The sequence below is a fragment of the Phodopus roborovskii genome, unplaced genomic scaffold (assembly GCF_943737965.1).
Source record: "Phodopus roborovskii unplaced genomic scaffold, PHOROB, whole genome shotgun sequence".
In the NCBI taxonomy this organism is placed as follows: Eukaryota; Metazoa; Chordata; class Mammalia; order Rodentia; family Cricetidae; genus Phodopus; species Phodopus roborovskii.
The window spans coordinates 717,662-734,172 of NW_026125235.1; the positions used below are offsets into that span (position 1 = coordinate 717,662).

Here is a 16,511-nt window from a genome sequence, read left to right on the forward strand (position 1 = left end):
CTTGAGTTCTTTGTATATTTGGAGAGCAGCCCTCTGTCAGATTTAGGATTGGTGAAAATCTTTTCCCAGTCTGTGGGCTGCTATTTGGTCTTGTCAACTCTGTCCTTTGCTTCTCAGTTGGAGGAGGTCCCATTTATTAATTGTCGATCTCATTGTTTTGTGCTACTGGAGTTATGTTCAGTAAGCAGTCTGCTTTACCAATTTGTTCAAGGGTACCTCCCACTTTCCTTCTATGAGATTCAGTGTGGCTGTATTTATGTTGACATCTTTGTTCCATTTGGACTTGAGTTTTGTGCATGGCGATAGACATGGGTCTATCTGCAGTCTTCTATACACCATCATCCAGTTGTGCCAGCACCATCTGTTGAAGATGCTTTCCTCTTCCCATTGTATATTTTTAGCTGTTTTGTCAAACATCAAGTGTTTGTAGGTATGTGGGTTAATATAAGGAGGTTTTTAATATAAATATATAAAATACATATTAATGTAGTGATTACAACTATGTTTGGTTTATTTTGTGTGCAAATAAGAAATAATAAACATAAAAATCCAAGACCATGATTATTTGACAGAAAAGACACAGCTATTCAGAAGTGCATGAAGTGTTTTCTTGATATGGTTAATTAGATTACAAATATTAATCATTAATTGTACATGTATGTTGCATATAGTCTTAATAAAATCATCAGCTAGTTTATATGAAATGAATCTTTGAGATTTGGTGTTCAGGCAGCACCTAAGCCTCTTGGCAGAGTAGGCTTGTGCACTGTCCCAGGTGTTTTCTGTAATGAAGTAGTTCTTGTTTACATTGAGATAACACAGTTATATGCAGTATTAGATTTCTGATAATGTCAGATAAATGAGGTGCTATATTCATCTGGTTACCATAGTTTTAATCACTTAATTGAACCTCTCATTTCAGATTAATATTTATAATTATAAAATAAAATTATCCACTTTTCTGTTTTTGATCCACAAGGAAAAAATAAAAGAATATATATATTTATACATACACATAATCATAAAATCTCAAACATTTTTCTATATCGGTCATCCCAATAATTTCATACCTACTAAATATGGATTATCTGAAGTACCATTAGGCTACTTCTCTCAAAGTCTCTGCTGCAGCTTGCACTGTGAAGGCTGCAATAGAAATCTGTCTTTTCACTTCTTTCCAAGCCTTAGAAGGGTCCACTTTGCTGTCAATATCAAAAAGAGCATCGTATATCCCAGGGAATGACTCTCCTGCGTACTTATTGTGGCTGCTCGGAGCATAGATAATATGCCTGTTGATAAAACATATTTTCATCCATTGGTTGCACAAACAATATACAAGAGAATGAGGATACTATATTTTAACTGCATACTCTTTATTGTCTTACTTGAAATATTCTGTTACTTGAACCTAAAACACTATAATCTCCTAGAATATTAATAGGCATAGTTTTACTTTTAATGGATAACTCAAAGTGCTTCAATACAAAACAAATAACAATAAGAATAGCTAGTATTAACTGTGCTTAGTTTTTAAAATAGTGATTTACAATTTTTTTATAATTACTAAAATAACTGTGTGATTTTGATAATGGTAACACTCTAGGAAGAAAGTGATCTGAGAAGAAAAGTGATAAAATAATCTCAATGCACATTGCAGTAATTAATGATGTTTATATCACACACCCTGCTAAAACACATCATGACATCATACTTGTAGCCAGCCTATGTTCTAATGTCAACTTTTTATTGTTTTAGTAAGATGGATTCATACTCTATACAGCGTAACGTATAGTAAAACAAGCCTCTATGAATCAGGTTTTAGTCTAATGCATGGCCTAGGTAGATATCTATTATTGAAGCAGCCAGCAGACTTCATGTACTGACTCGGGACAAGCATTTCATAATAAAGTCTTACACCAAACAACGTAGTCCATTATCTTTTAATTCAACCTCATTCAAGTTCTTAAAAACTAGAACAGTGGTTCTCAATCTTCTTAAATGTTGTGTGACACATTAATATAGTTTGTCTTGTTATGATGATTCCCAGCTATTAAATTATTAAGTTGCTGATTCATAATTAATTTTGCTTCTATTATTAATCATAATGTGAAAATATCATATGCAAGATATCTGATAATTCACTAGAAGTCCCCAGTGAAAGGATCCTTTCACCTTCAAAGAGGTCAGAGCCACATGTTGAGAACTACTGGCCTATGAGTGTGAAGTCAGATTCTATACATTCTTTTTTAGAATTAAACACAAAGACCCTTTGTCATGATTCTAGTGGAGTATTCATACTCTCCTGAAACTGGTGAGCTGAACACCAAGTCTCCATGCTCTGTCAGCATTCTAGTCTTCTTAACTCTCACCAGATGGACTCAGTAAGGTGTGTTTACCATATTTTAGAAATTAATCCAGAAACTCCCCCACATTCAACCTTGCAAACTTATTCCAAAGGACCATGAGTATCAGTGAGATTATGACAGCATTAAGCCACACTCAACACAGGTTGCCTGTATTACTTTCCCCTTACTGTGACAAAATACCTCCTAAAACAACATAAGGAAAGATTGGAATATTTTGTCTTACAGCTTAAGGGTATAGTCTACTATGGTGGTGGAAGCAGGACAGCAGAAATGTGGGGCATCTGAGAATATTTCATCCACACTCAAACAGCAGAGAGATGAATTCTGGTGAACCAATTACAATCCCTTTATATTCACTCAGATCCTGTGTCATGCCATGGTGTCACTTATGCTAAGTATATGTGTTTCAAAATAGGTTAAACATTTCTGTAAACACCCAGAGGTTTGTTTCTTAGGTGATTTTAAATCTCATCATGCTGAGTATAAGATTAATAATAACAGTTACCAACAATTCAAAATGGTTCTGAGTAAAAAGAACCAAGCTGGAGATGTAAATACTTAGTTTCAAGCCACACTACAGAGAGCCTTATTACCAAAAAAAAAAAAAAAAAAAAAAAAAAAAGTGTGAAACAAAACCGTACATGGATAAATGGAACAAAAAAAGATGACCCAGAAATAAAACTTCAGATTTATAAAGGCATCAAAAATAGAAGACAGAAAATAGAGAGATAGAGAGAGAACATAAAAAGGGAGCCATTATAGGATTGGAAAGAAAACTAGAAATGTCCAGAGACCTACAAGACTGACTCCAACTAACAATTTCAAAAGCTATCATAAATGCCCTTCCCAGATAATGAGATCAACGACTAACTTATCCACCATCATGGAGCCCTCATATAGTACCTGTTGGAAACAGAAGCAAACATCCACGACTACACACTGAGCCGAAATGGAATCCAGATGCAGAGAAGGAAGACAAAACCACGCTGCAGAACACATAGAGACAGCTGACCTGAGAAAGGAGGAGCTAACAGGCCCACAGAATGAAAGCTGGAAATCCAGGCATGGGACTGACTCACACCCACTGAACATGGGTCTCAGCTAGAAGGACTGAGCAGTCTAAGGGACCTCAGACATTGGAACCAGGATGTATTCCTGGTGCACAAAAGGATCTTGTGGGCACATCTTCCATGGAGGGATACTCCCTTAACCTAGAGACATGACAGAAGTCCTAGTCCCTACTTCAATTGACTTAACAGATGTAGATGACTCCTCCTAGAGGGCATCAACCTACATGTGGAGTGGGGGGGAATGAGAGGGGCTAGTGGTGGGGGTGCATGTGAGGTGGGGAGAGAGGGAAAGAGAGATGGAGGAAGTGAGGGAGAGGGAACAGGGATTGATATGTAAAATAAAAAAATTAAATTAAATTAAAAAATATTCATTGAAAAAAGCAACAAAGGTTGCTGATTAAACTACATTAAAAAATGAAACTATATCACTGCTATATCACTGTTTCTCACCCTACACAATAAGCATTTCATAATGGATCAAAGGCCATAATCTAAGACTTGAAACCCTGAAAATAGTAAAATATAGGGAAAACATTTCAAGGTGTAGATGTAGGTGTAGACAAAGATATTGAAAAGGACTATGGTTGCTAATAAATCATGCCAAGGTCTTGAAAGCTTTGCTCATATTTCTGCTCCTCCCTTTCTATGATTGAATTCCAGGAGTTTGGTCCAGTGCTTGGCTGTGGATCTCTGCATGTGTTTCCATTAGTTACTGGATAAAGGTTCTAGGATGACAATTAAGGAATCATCAGTCTGATTACAGGGGAAGGACAATGAAGGTACCCTCCACATTTATTTCTTTGATTTTTAGTTGGGGAAGACCATGATGGGGAAATACATAGAAACAGCTGACCAAAGCAAGTGGGAGTTCAAGGACTCCAGACTGACAACTGGGAATCTGCATAAGATAGAACTAGGCCATGTGAATATGGGTGACAGTAAGATGGCTTGGGCAGTTTGTGGAGACACTATCAGGAATCCAGTATTCATCCCTAGTGCATGAATTGGCTTTTTGGAGACCATTCCCTATAGAAAGTTGGCTTGCTCAGGATAGATACGGAGGGGAGGGCTTTGGTCCTGTCTCGTGATATGACCGACTTTGTTAATTTTTTTATGGGAGAGCTTACCCTCTCTGAGGAGTGAATGGGAGTGGGGGAAGCAGGGAGGGAGAGGGAACTGGGATTGATATGTAAAAGAAAATTGTTTTAAAAATAATAAAAAGGGAAAAATAATTTCAAGGATTGAGTAATATGACTTAAGGAAATTCTAAAGGTCCTTTGCAGCGGTGGGTTGGGGGGGAGCAGCCAAATGAAGGATTATTGATGAAACTAGAGGGAATCTTTGATAAACATCTGACAGAGGATTGATATCTAGAATACATAAAGAACACACTCATTAGACAACTAAACCCTAAACTTCTCAGTCAATAGATGGGCTAATCAGATAAATACACTCTTCTCAAAATATGAAGCATAAAATCCAACATACAAATTATCAGAAAAATTTAAATTAAACCATTTCTATTTCTCCCCAGTAAATAACAATCAAGGACAAATACTGATGAAGATTTAGGGAGAAAGGAACATTTACATATCAATAATTACGGTGCACCTAGTCCAATTACTATAGGGATAAAAGTGAAAGTACCTCAAGAAAAGAACAAATAGAACTACCATATGACTCAGCTACCCCAGTTTTGGGTATATGCATGAAGGACTGTCTAACTATAACAGAGGTGAATGTATACTGTGCTTATTTTAATACTATTTATTATTAATAAGTCATAGAATATGCATGGTTAGCTATCAATGAATTAATAGAACATAAAGTGATATATATATATATATATATAGAGAGAGAGAGAGAGAGAGAAAGAGAGAGAGAGATGGAGTTTTATTCAAGAGGAATGAAATTATACTGTTTTCTAGAAAATAAGTGCAACTAGAAATCATCATATTAAGAAAAATAAACCATACACAGAAGGATAAGTCACACTTACTTTAATTTTAGGGCCTAGAATTCCTAAAAGACATGTAAAATAAAAGACACTGGAGAAATGAAGGAAGCTACTGAAAAGAAACAAGAGAACTGGGTAATTACATTGATGAATGAGACTGGGATGAAGGACAAACTTTTATGTTTGAAACAAACATTTTTATAGAACATAAATCTGTGTACAGTGGAATTACCTCACTAACAATATTTTGAATAATAAAAATAAACTATTTTTTTTACACAATGATATTAGACTATAAAATTATTTTTTTTCCTCACCTGTAGAATGGCCTGCCTGGTAACCCTAAAGGATCAATGAATGCACGTTCCAGATACATCAGCTGGTCATTCATAATTCTCAGTGATATCGGGCTAAAAAAAATTAATAAAGTTATACCTTCATGAAATTATGAACACGACTTGGTAAATTATAAGTTTGTAGTAACATCAAACTCATTGACACATTATACATCATTGTAACATGAAAAAATCTACCATCAACACACAAACTGCTCAATCATTAATTATCAGAGAAGTCTAATTATGCCATGATTTAATTAGTGAATATTATAGTGTTATTAAATAGTTGTAGTATCCATTAGTTTATCCAGATCTCCATTTTATGTGAATTTTAATAGTAATAGCATGTAAAATTCCCTCACGCTTGTATATACTTTTAAATGTTTAACTTCAGAGCAATTCTGAACATTGTACAAGTTGTAATTCCATTTTACATGCTAAGGATTAGTTTGGCAAACTTTATGATTTTACATCTAAATAATAATCCTTAACATTTGTCAAATTCTGTTTATGGTTCTGGTTTTACACAGAATTATTCCTTTTCCTTAGCATTTTTAAAAATAATGACTTAAGAGTGTTTATTATTCCTGATACACTGATTTTTTTTTTACTGGAGATGAAATGGATCATATGAATATGGACATAATGACTTCAAACACAAGTAAAGAGATGTTTGCTCCAAAAAAAAAAAAAAAAAAAATGGATTCCGTTGGAGTATGATGTGCAGAGGTGAAAAAAAATAACAAGTGAAACCAAAGCATGTTGGAGTCAACACTACTAATGTAGGTAAATTGTATGTAATAGGCTGGCAGGAAGGAAGCAGTGCAGCTTAGTTACAACTCATGTAAGAAATAAAATCTTCAAATAATACAGAACTCCGAATAGGATGGATTAGAATGAAGACAGAAAACATAAAAGAATTTCCAAAACAATAAAAATATAAATTAATGTTATTTTAATTATATTTAATATAGTCATCAGTACAGATAGAATAAAGTATAATATATGACATACTTGCTTTTGTCTAAATTTTGAAGTTTTTTGTTGAACTCATATGTAACCTCGGTAAAATTCTTTACTGCAGAAAACAGTGAATCTGAAATGGAATTTAAAATTACCAAAAGCTTTAAGAACATCATTTCTAAAGCAGGTAAGCTAGCAATGCCTGCAGTCTCAACACTCAGAAAGCTGAAGCAGGAAGATCACTCCAATTCAGGAGTTTAATACCAGCCAGTGCAAGATACGTAAGGCCCATTTCAATATGAGAGAAACACAGCATGAGTTCTGTACAGTTCCAGATATACAAACTACATAGGAACTAATTATTTATGAGGTATGTATATATTTTAGGGCATCTATGTAATTAAAAGAGTATTTTAATAGAAAAAGATCTTATCTGGTATAATAGAAACAGTGATGAGAAATCATTAAAATACAAGAGTGAATTTGAAAGATAAATTGTGACATACCAAATGATACCATGTATTCCTTCATCTCTTGTGGATGATTCATAGAAATGTTGTTGATATTTTCAGCATGCTTTTTCAGAGCTACAGCATAATCTTGACAGTCAAATGGAAGCACTATAGAATTAGCCAGTTCAAATACCATCCCTCCTCGAACTTGGGCCATGGTAAGGTGATATTTAAATGTTGGATCATAAAATTTTTCGACCAACTCATATGTTTCATAGACACTGTGATAGAGTGGATAGCTTCTGACTTTGTTTGTTTTCTATATGGAAAAAACATAATATATCTCTGTAAGAGCTCATAACAAGACTCATAACATGGTACTTACTGCAGATATTATTAAGTTTGATCACTAAGGAACTAAACCATATAAACTTAGGAACTTGGAATTTAGTAAAGAGTTAATTTTGCCAGTGCAAATGAAAACACATGTACAAATGATACAGGAAAAAGACTGTTAAAATATTCTTTGGTAGACAATGAAAACAAGAGATATGTAAATGTATTGAGAGTCCAAAGAATAAACCTTACAGTGCTGCATTAGAAAAGAAATGATTTAAGAAGAGAGTTTGGAGAATTATTAGAGAACTGAAATAATATAATAGACTAGAAGATAGGTGACTCTGTCAAATAATTTATCACTGAAAATTTCACAGAAAAGGGTCTGAGAAGCAGCATGCTGCACAGTGGAGGAACCAAGCAGTAAGGACCAAAGTGGTAGACTGGGATACAAACTAATGAGAGAGAGAAGTGATGTTCAATCAGGCTTAAGAAAGCTGTGTATGGACTACAGCCAGGATTTCTGAATCTTCTTCGAATCCCCCATGACAGTGCCCCTTACCAGCAGGAAGTAGTTTGGAAAGAACAACGCCCAAATTCCCAAATATTGTCTATAAATGTTTGTTTTCATTTAGATGGACTTTGTTATATAAAATAAATTTAAATTTTTTTTTTAAAAAAAGAAAGCTGTGTATGTGCAGAAACACATAGAGACAGCTGACCTGAACAAGGAGGAGCTAACGGGACCCCAGACTGATAGCTGGGAAGCCAGCATGGGACTGACTCAGGCCCTCCTGAATATGGGTCTCATCCAGAAGGACTGAGCAGTCTAAGGGACCTCAGACAGTGGAACCAGGATGTATCCCTGGTGCACAATAAGATCTTACAAACAAATCCCCCATGGAGGGATAACTGCCTTAACCTAGAGACAGGAGAGAAGTCCTAGTCACTACTTGAAATGACCTGACAGATCTACATGACCCTACCTGGATGTGGAATTGGGGTGGGGGAATGGGAGGGGAGGGTGGTCAGGGTACTTTGAGGGGGCAGAAAGGGTAAAAGGGAGGGAGGGAGAGGGAACTGTGATCGACATGTAAAATAATAAATTAAAGAAAAAAAGAAAGCTGTGTATGTGAAAATGAAGGACTTTCTGCCCAGTGAAATGCTGACTAATGTTTTCTAATATTTTCTCAATATACTGCTTTGCTACTGATATAAAACACATGTTGTTTGGCATGCTGAAAAGACAGCCTCAGGCATTACTAATGATGGATGAGTTTCATTGGGACTGCAAAATTCATTATCAATTACATTCGGTGATCACCTTAACTTTGGTTGTAGTTTCTTATATGTCAAAGTTATCTATTCTCATCAAAACCCCCATATAAACCCACATAACATCTTACCCAGAAGGTTCCTGGCTGGGGGCAAATAATGTGTTAAAGAGTAAAGAATTGCAAACAATCACTGTTATCTGAATAATTACCATCTGGCTTTAGGATTTGGAGCATAATGGGAAGTCAGAATTGGGTCTAATAGATTTCTCCTTTAACTATATCCTTATTTGCAAACAATTTAAACAAACTCTCTCTTATATTTTACTGATTGTGTTGACTGGATTCATGCCAACTTGACACAAACAAGAGCCATCTAAGAGGAGAGAATTTTAAATGAGAAAATGCCACCATAAGATCAGGTTATAGACAAGTCTTTAAGGTGTTTCATTAATTAGTTATTTCTCTAGACTGAGAAAGCTATTAAGCAGTACTCCTGTACAGCCTTTGCATCAGCTCCTGCCTATAGATTCCAGTCATGACTTCCTTCAATATTGAACAGTTTTTCCCAAGTTGCTTTGTTCATGGTGTGTCATCACAAGAATCAACCTTAAATAAGAAAATTACTATGACATTTTTTCTTACTAACAACAATCTGAAAAATAAAATAAAAGTAGACATGTAAGTTATAAATTACAAACATTAATGTAAGTAAAGCTTAGAAAAATTTAAAGCCATACTTAATCCTTAAGAATTCATTAATTAAGACTTACCCAATTTGTAGTGTATCTTGCTCTACCTGAAGCAATTCCAAGTCTTTGAAAAAACACTTCAAAATCATTGCCAGACCCCAGCTTGTTAATCCTTTCAGAAATAAAGTTAGCAGAATTAGTTCAGAGTGCATGTTCATTCTATAAAGACCAAAGGTCAAATACTAAATTCTAGTTATGCTATTCCAGATATGATAGCCTCAGACATACAGCTAAAATAAAGTTATTTATTCTGGTTCTGAAAATGTACTCCTCTGTAATGTAATTTTAAGGAGTGACACTTTCATAAGTCAGTTTTATTTAAGAATTCTGGAGGGTGGAAAATACTTTCCTTCAAACTATTTGTTTTATATGTGTCTGTTTATATGCTAATGAAAGGAATCAGACATTTTCAGATATTTAGAATATAAATTCTGCTTGATCATTTAAGTTATTCATATTGTATACATATGCATTTATAAACTATTGAGATATTTATCTCCCTTCTCTTTCATGTAAAGATACAACCATTAAGTCATAGTTAAAAATTATTAAAATAATCAAAATATTTTGTAACTTCATGATGTTCAGGAAAATGAATAACATTATACTGACATGGGATAGATATTCAACAAGAATTGTATTCCATTTTCTCCACTGTGACCTTTTACATGTACCATATAGAAGCATCATGTATCCTAATGGACACCATTGTTCACTCATTCCTTTTCAGTAAATATGAAAATTATTTTCAGAGTGTACTTTGAAGGGCCCATGTCATTAGAATTTTGGCTGCTGCCTCTTGTATACAGCTTGCTCAAGAAATCAGCTTTTGAAATACTCAGATTTAATTTCAAAACACAGGGTAATATTATATTGCAAAACTAAGCACCTCATTCGTCACATGTCGGAGCATTTTGAAAGTTACCTTTTACTAACAATTGAAAAAGGGTACCCTTTTATTTCCAAAATAATCCATAGAGGAACCGACCTAGGTTGAAAGTCAGGGTTGTGTGTGTACCTGGGCATTCCACTGAATTCTGGTGAAGAACTCTTTTCCCTCCAGCTGTCATAAAGAGATTTGCCTTCAAAGCCTTCATCTGGGCTTTGGAGCTAAGCAAATATAAAAAAAAAGAGAACGTTCACATATCCGATACATAAACTTAAATGTCCCTCAATGAGAAAGTGAAGAGTTAAAATGCATTACATCAAAACAAAACAAAATGAAACCTCTCCATTAGATGTTGCTGTGAATTATGGGACTGTTGTGTGGCACCGTGTAAGAGTGCTTTCCTGGTATGCCAGAGGCTTTGGATTTGATGCCTAGCAGAGGTTTTGATAGTTGCGAAGAGATGTATCTGAAGGTAAAATGATTGAGCATATGTAGATACAAATATGAAGATATGGGGTACATAGAAAAGAATTGAACCAATTATTAGCAAATTATACTCTGTGGAAGAACAATTGTAGTTCTGTTTTCCAAGAATCTAGGAAAGTAGTGTTAAAGTCATATACTTCACTTACAAATTAACAAATGAAACACCCTTACTAATTCAAATATTCCTGTTAATATTTCTTCTTGTCTGTAGAATTGCTGAAGTCTTACATGATATATAATGGAGTCCTTAAGTAATATAACAAAATGCAATGTAATTAATGGTATTTTTTTAATTGATTCTTTGCTATGGTTGTTCTAAACATTGGGCTTGAAACTCATTATGGTTTGTTGTTGTCATTGTTGTTGTTTATGAAATAAAACTTTAGGAGTAAAATGTGAACTGTTATTGACCTTTATAATTAAAATATGTAAAGTTGTGTCAGGAATATTTAATAAGCTAAACATAACTGAGGTTCTATAATTAGGTTCAGTGGAAGAATTTACACAATATTTTGTTTCATGCTTAATAACTCTGAAGTATATTAGTTAAAATATAGTTAGTTCAAAAAATATTTAACACCTAAACTATTTAAATATTTTATACAAAATGTAGAGGTCAATGTACTACATACTACAACAAATATATCTATAAATTATGATAAGGTCATAGATTAGATATTTTTCTTGCATAGGAAGAGAATAAGAACATATATCACAATCTTTGCCTCTAAAATATGAATAAAGAAAAATTATTTTTCTCACACTTATAAATTCACTTTTCTTAAGAAACATTAAAAGTATAATACTGAATTAAATTATCAGTTTATCAAGTAAACATTTTTAAATTACTGCAAATACTCTCCCCAGACAAAGGAAACAAAAATACCTGCCAAGCTTCATTGTCATTTGTCTTAAGTTACTGAACACTATATTTTCTGGAAATACTAGTTTTCAGGGACTTAAATTTACGTGCTGCATAGTTACTGATAGCATTACATTGAAATGATGGAGATCTTAAACATCTCCATGAAAGATTTCTAATTAACATACTTCTTAGATCTCTATAAGAAATAATTTTTCATTATTAAATTCCATGTTTTGAAAACCAAGATTAGTGGTTTTATTTATAATTTGTTTGCAAAGCAATTTTGAATTTCTTAGAAATACATTGGAATTAGTAAACATATCCAGTGATCAGGTTTTCTGGGTTATATTTATTTTCTGCAGTACATTCCAGTACATTTAAAAAATCTGTTATACAGATGAGATCGGGCACATTCAGGGTGATATAACCTTAGTATTTACTCCAACTGAGGAATGTCCCATGGTTGATCAAACAGATTTTAGAAGCCTTTATTATCCTATATATTCTCATGGTACTACTAAGAAATCTTTTTTCATAAATGACATGTACTTTTAGGAGTGTTTGTGAACTCCAGACTGATGTACTGGGATAAAGAGCATTTAAGCCAAATTGAATCTATGCAGGTGAAGAATGCAATGTTAATTCAGTGAGGACTTGCTTAGCTATTCCAATACAAATTTTTTTCTTATAGGGTTATTGAGAAGCCAAATGAAGTAGCTTCTAATCCTCTTAATATCTCGAGTGCTTAATTTGGACTAGAGGAACAGCATTTTATGGTAAGTCTTTGCAGCAACTGTAAACTTCTTGGTTTCAAGAGTGAATGGAGTTCAAGGGTATTTTAGACTGTATCCATGTGACACTCTCTGTGCTGCCATCTTGGTGTTGAGTGGGGTGGAGAACCACTATAGAGGGAAATGACTTAGGACCATGTCATCGTGAAATGTCTTTCAAATAGAATTGCACAAAAATAATTTAATTTTTTACATAGAAGTTTTCATACATAATGCTTATCAGTGAATATTTTCAGAATCATTCTCACCATGAACCTTTTTTCTAAAATAGGTGTGGTGTATGTAGGTACATATACACATACATATTTTTAGTATAATGTTAGTTGGGTTTGATTATAAAAGTACTGTTGGTCTGTTTTATTTATCTGCATATAACTGATGGGAGATGTCATTCTGTACATGTTTCTCATACTGGTTAATAATAAAACACTGTTGGCCAATAGGAAAGGAAGATAGGAGGGACTAGGAGACAAGGAGGAAATAGGAAGTAGTAAGGAGGAGTCAAGATGGAGGGTCAGGAGAGAGCTGGACGCCAGCCGCCTCCCCGGTAAGAGAAGGCCATGTGAAGATACATAGAACAGCAGAAATGGGTTAATAATTAAAGGCAGAGCTAGCCGATAAGAAACAAGTAACTGGGCCAACAGTATTGTATCAAATACAGAGTCTCTGTGTATTATTTGGGGCGGCTTGGTGCTGGGACAAGACCAGGCGGCGGGGCAGAAAAACCGTAATCGTTACAAATGGCGCCCACGTGGTTAATAAGAACTTCCACTTAAAATTTAGCAAAAGCTTAAAAAAGGGTTTTAAAAACAAAAGAACAGTGACAAGCAAGGTTTCTTGGTAGCAGCATTTTTCTCGGTTGGATTCTTTTTTGTGTGAGACAAGCAAAAATTTCCGCGGCTCCTTTAAGGGAAGATTCCTGACTCAGCATGAGCGGCAAAAAACCGCACAGCTTTTAAATAACTCTGCTAACAATTTATTGGTGTGTATGAGAGATGGCGATGGCAGTGACCACATCTCCAAGCCGGCAGCATGCTTTCTGGGTGGCAGCGCAGACCAAGGCGGTGAGCACAGCTTTCCGTGCTGGCGGTAAAATACCCGCCACCATCTTTGGTAAACCGAGGCTGACACAGCTATGACTTTCATTTTAGCAATGTTGTTGTTTACCAGATAAAAGACTTGTGGCCAGACGAAGATAAAGATTTACAGTAAAGACAGATTCATATTAAGAAAAACCTCTAAAGGTTTACAGTGTGTTTTAAAATATACGTAGACATGAAAAAAAATGGTTTTAAAGAGACAAAGAGGAACTGGGTGTTGTAGCACACGCCTTTAATCCCAGCACTCAGGAGACAGAGGCAAGCAGATCTCTGTGATTTGCAAAGTAAACCTGGTATGCAGAATAAATTCCAGGACAGATAAGAGTTACACAGTGAAACCCTATGTCAAAAAATAAAAAAATAAAAGTAAAATAAACAGAGTAATAAAGGAACGTAAAGATGAACAGCTCAGAGAGAATCTGGTTACTGTATGCTATTGTGTTGTCTCTACATTGTTTGACTGCTGAGAAAATAACAACTGATAAAGGAAATGCTGCTGGATTAATTCAATTTATATATTTTAAAAATGCTTTGACTCCAACATTTAAGTTCAAGGACAAGTTACTGGGGAAAAGGATTTCTATTTTTGTTTCCACAGAAAATAAAAAGCTGTGGATTCCTTCCAGACTTATGTGGTTTGGTCTTGCAGACTACAGCCAAGATTCTGTGTCTTCTCATGATCCCCCATGACAGCGCCCCCTGTCAGCAGGAAGTAGTTTGGAAAGAACGACGCCCAAATTCCCAAATATTGTTTATACATGTTTGTTTTCATTTAAATGGACTTGGTTATAAATGGTTAATGATCACAACCAATATCTTTTTAAAGGTAAAAAGGGAATTATGGTATAGATATGAATACTTTGTTTTGGAATGGATTTTCATTTATTGATACAATTTAAGGTCAATTTTGTGATGTGTATATTTCTCCTTTTGTTTAGGCATTGTGTCTATATAGTTCATTCAGAAACATATTGTATAATGTAGTACAGATTATAGATAATTACCTATGATAGTCAAAGCTTAGAGTTAAGTTAGTTAGGTTTTCAAGATACACAGAGATGTATTTGAGATAGATAGGCATTCTTCAAACCTTTCAAAGACCTACAGAATATGGCATTTAAAATGGTTTAGGGTTTTCCTGACAGTGAGACATAATTGCTCTTGGCAATACCACCTGCACCAGAAAAGAAGATGGACATTGAAGAAACTCGTTTTGAGTTTGCTTCCAATATGGCAAGACTAGCCATTTGGACAAGATACTGCTCTTGTCTGGACTGTTTGACTTTATGCTGTATAAACTGGACATGCAGGACACACAGAAAAGTGACTGCTAATTCAAGATGGACATTGCTACAGAGTTCCTGCTTCATGGAAAAGTCTGTGAGACAGTCTGCAGGACACAGAGAAAAGTGACTGACAAACTGCCAATACAAGAAGACAGTTTAAAGTTTCCTGTTTGCTGAAGAGTCTGCCAGACACACTATGGCTTATGGGCTGAAGATGGAAGATTACAGAAGAACTTGGTGCCTGACAAGGCAAGATGTCTCTGTCATTTCTAGAGTTTATAGACTATCCTTCTGTGGTCTTAGAAGGAGTTGAAGACAGATAGTTATGGTTATAGTTTTCCTTAGTATTAAAGATAAGGTACATAGACTTTAGACACACAAAGATAGGATAGATGATGGAATATTTTCTTCAAATCTTGCTAAATGTTAATGGACTAAATATTGTTAACTGTGATTCTTACTTGATAACTGTTGTATAATATATTTTGCTATGTTAAGGTTAAAACCCTTCTTTTTATTTAGACAGAAAAGAGGAGATGATGGGAGAGGTCATTCGGTATGTTTCTCATACTGGTTAATAATAAAGCACTGTTGGCCAATAGGAAGTAGTAAGGAGGAGTCAAGATGGAGAGTCTGGAGAAAGCAGTATGCCGCCGGCTCCCCGGTAAGAGAAACACATAGATCAGCAGAAATGGGTTAATACTTAAGACAGAGCTAGCCGATAAGAAACAAGTAACAGGGCCAACAGCATTGAATCAAATACAGAGTTTCTGTGTGTTATTTGGGGCTGGTGAGGCAGCATGACAAGACCAGAGGCAGCAGGCGGAAAAAACCTGTACACATTACATATAACTGATTGGCATTCCTGAATTCAAAATGTGCATCTTGATGCACTAAAATAAGGAGAGTTATTTGTCTCTGTCAACTTGTTTTTATTTGTTTGACTTTGTAATTCTGCAATCCTTGGTCTGCATTATGGGGGAGGATAGTAAAAAGGTGAACTTTGGTATTTTAAATTACTATCAGTTACATATACCATTACAAACATAACTGTTTTGTTGTTTTTAAGGATATTGTATTATGCAGCAAATATCTGAATATTTATATTTCTCTGGGTCTTTTTTTTCTTTATTTACATTTTCATATGTTAAACCATTGGAAAATTGTAATATCCACTTGTGGTAGGAGTGAGAGTGTTGTCCTTGTCTCCTAGTCTTGACCTTGTCCAGAGCCTACTATGGAAACAATAAAATTATGTTAGTTGCTTTGAAAAAACATCTGCCATACAGCTGGAATGATGGGACACACTTTAATTCCAAATCTCTGGAAGCTGAGATAGGAAGATCTGGGGATCAAGTCCAAAGAGATCTCGACTTCTTATCAAGAGTTTTGCTTAAGAAGAACTTTCCACATAGAAGTTCTAGTTCTACCTGTCAACTAGCTTCAGTATTTGTTGCAGCTAAGAGAACTAGGAAGCATATCAAGGCATCACCTAGTGTTTGTCCCAAAATGACTCTGCATTTTCACTTAAATCATTTACTACATCTTGAGTTATCTGAATTTTACCATAAAGGAGGTATAAAGCA

General features: G+C 34.8%; 1 protein-coding gene across 1 annotated transcript in view; it reads right to left on the bottom strand.

The window, feature by feature from the left end:
* Positions 1-1,054: 1,054 nt before the first annotated feature.
* LOC127227228 (glutamate carboxypeptidase 2) overlaps positions 1,055-16,511 on the bottom strand; it is a 64,505-nt gene continuing 49,048 nt past the window's right edge. Inside the window, exons 14-19 of the mRNA XM_051191567.1 lie at positions 10,527-10,618; positions 9,530-9,620; positions 7,201-7,465; positions 6,746-6,827; positions 5,711-5,803; positions 1,055-1,289 (exon numbers count right to left, since the gene is read on the bottom strand). Coding sequence (XP_051047524.1) covers positions 1,100-1,289; positions 5,711-5,803; positions 6,746-6,827; positions 7,201-7,465; positions 9,530-9,620; positions 10,527-10,618 — 813 coding nt within the window. The 3' untranslated portion in view covers positions 1,055-1,099. The remainder of the gene's footprint in view (positions 1,290-5,710; positions 5,804-6,745; positions 6,828-7,200; positions 7,466-9,529; positions 9,621-10,526; positions 10,619-16,511) is intronic.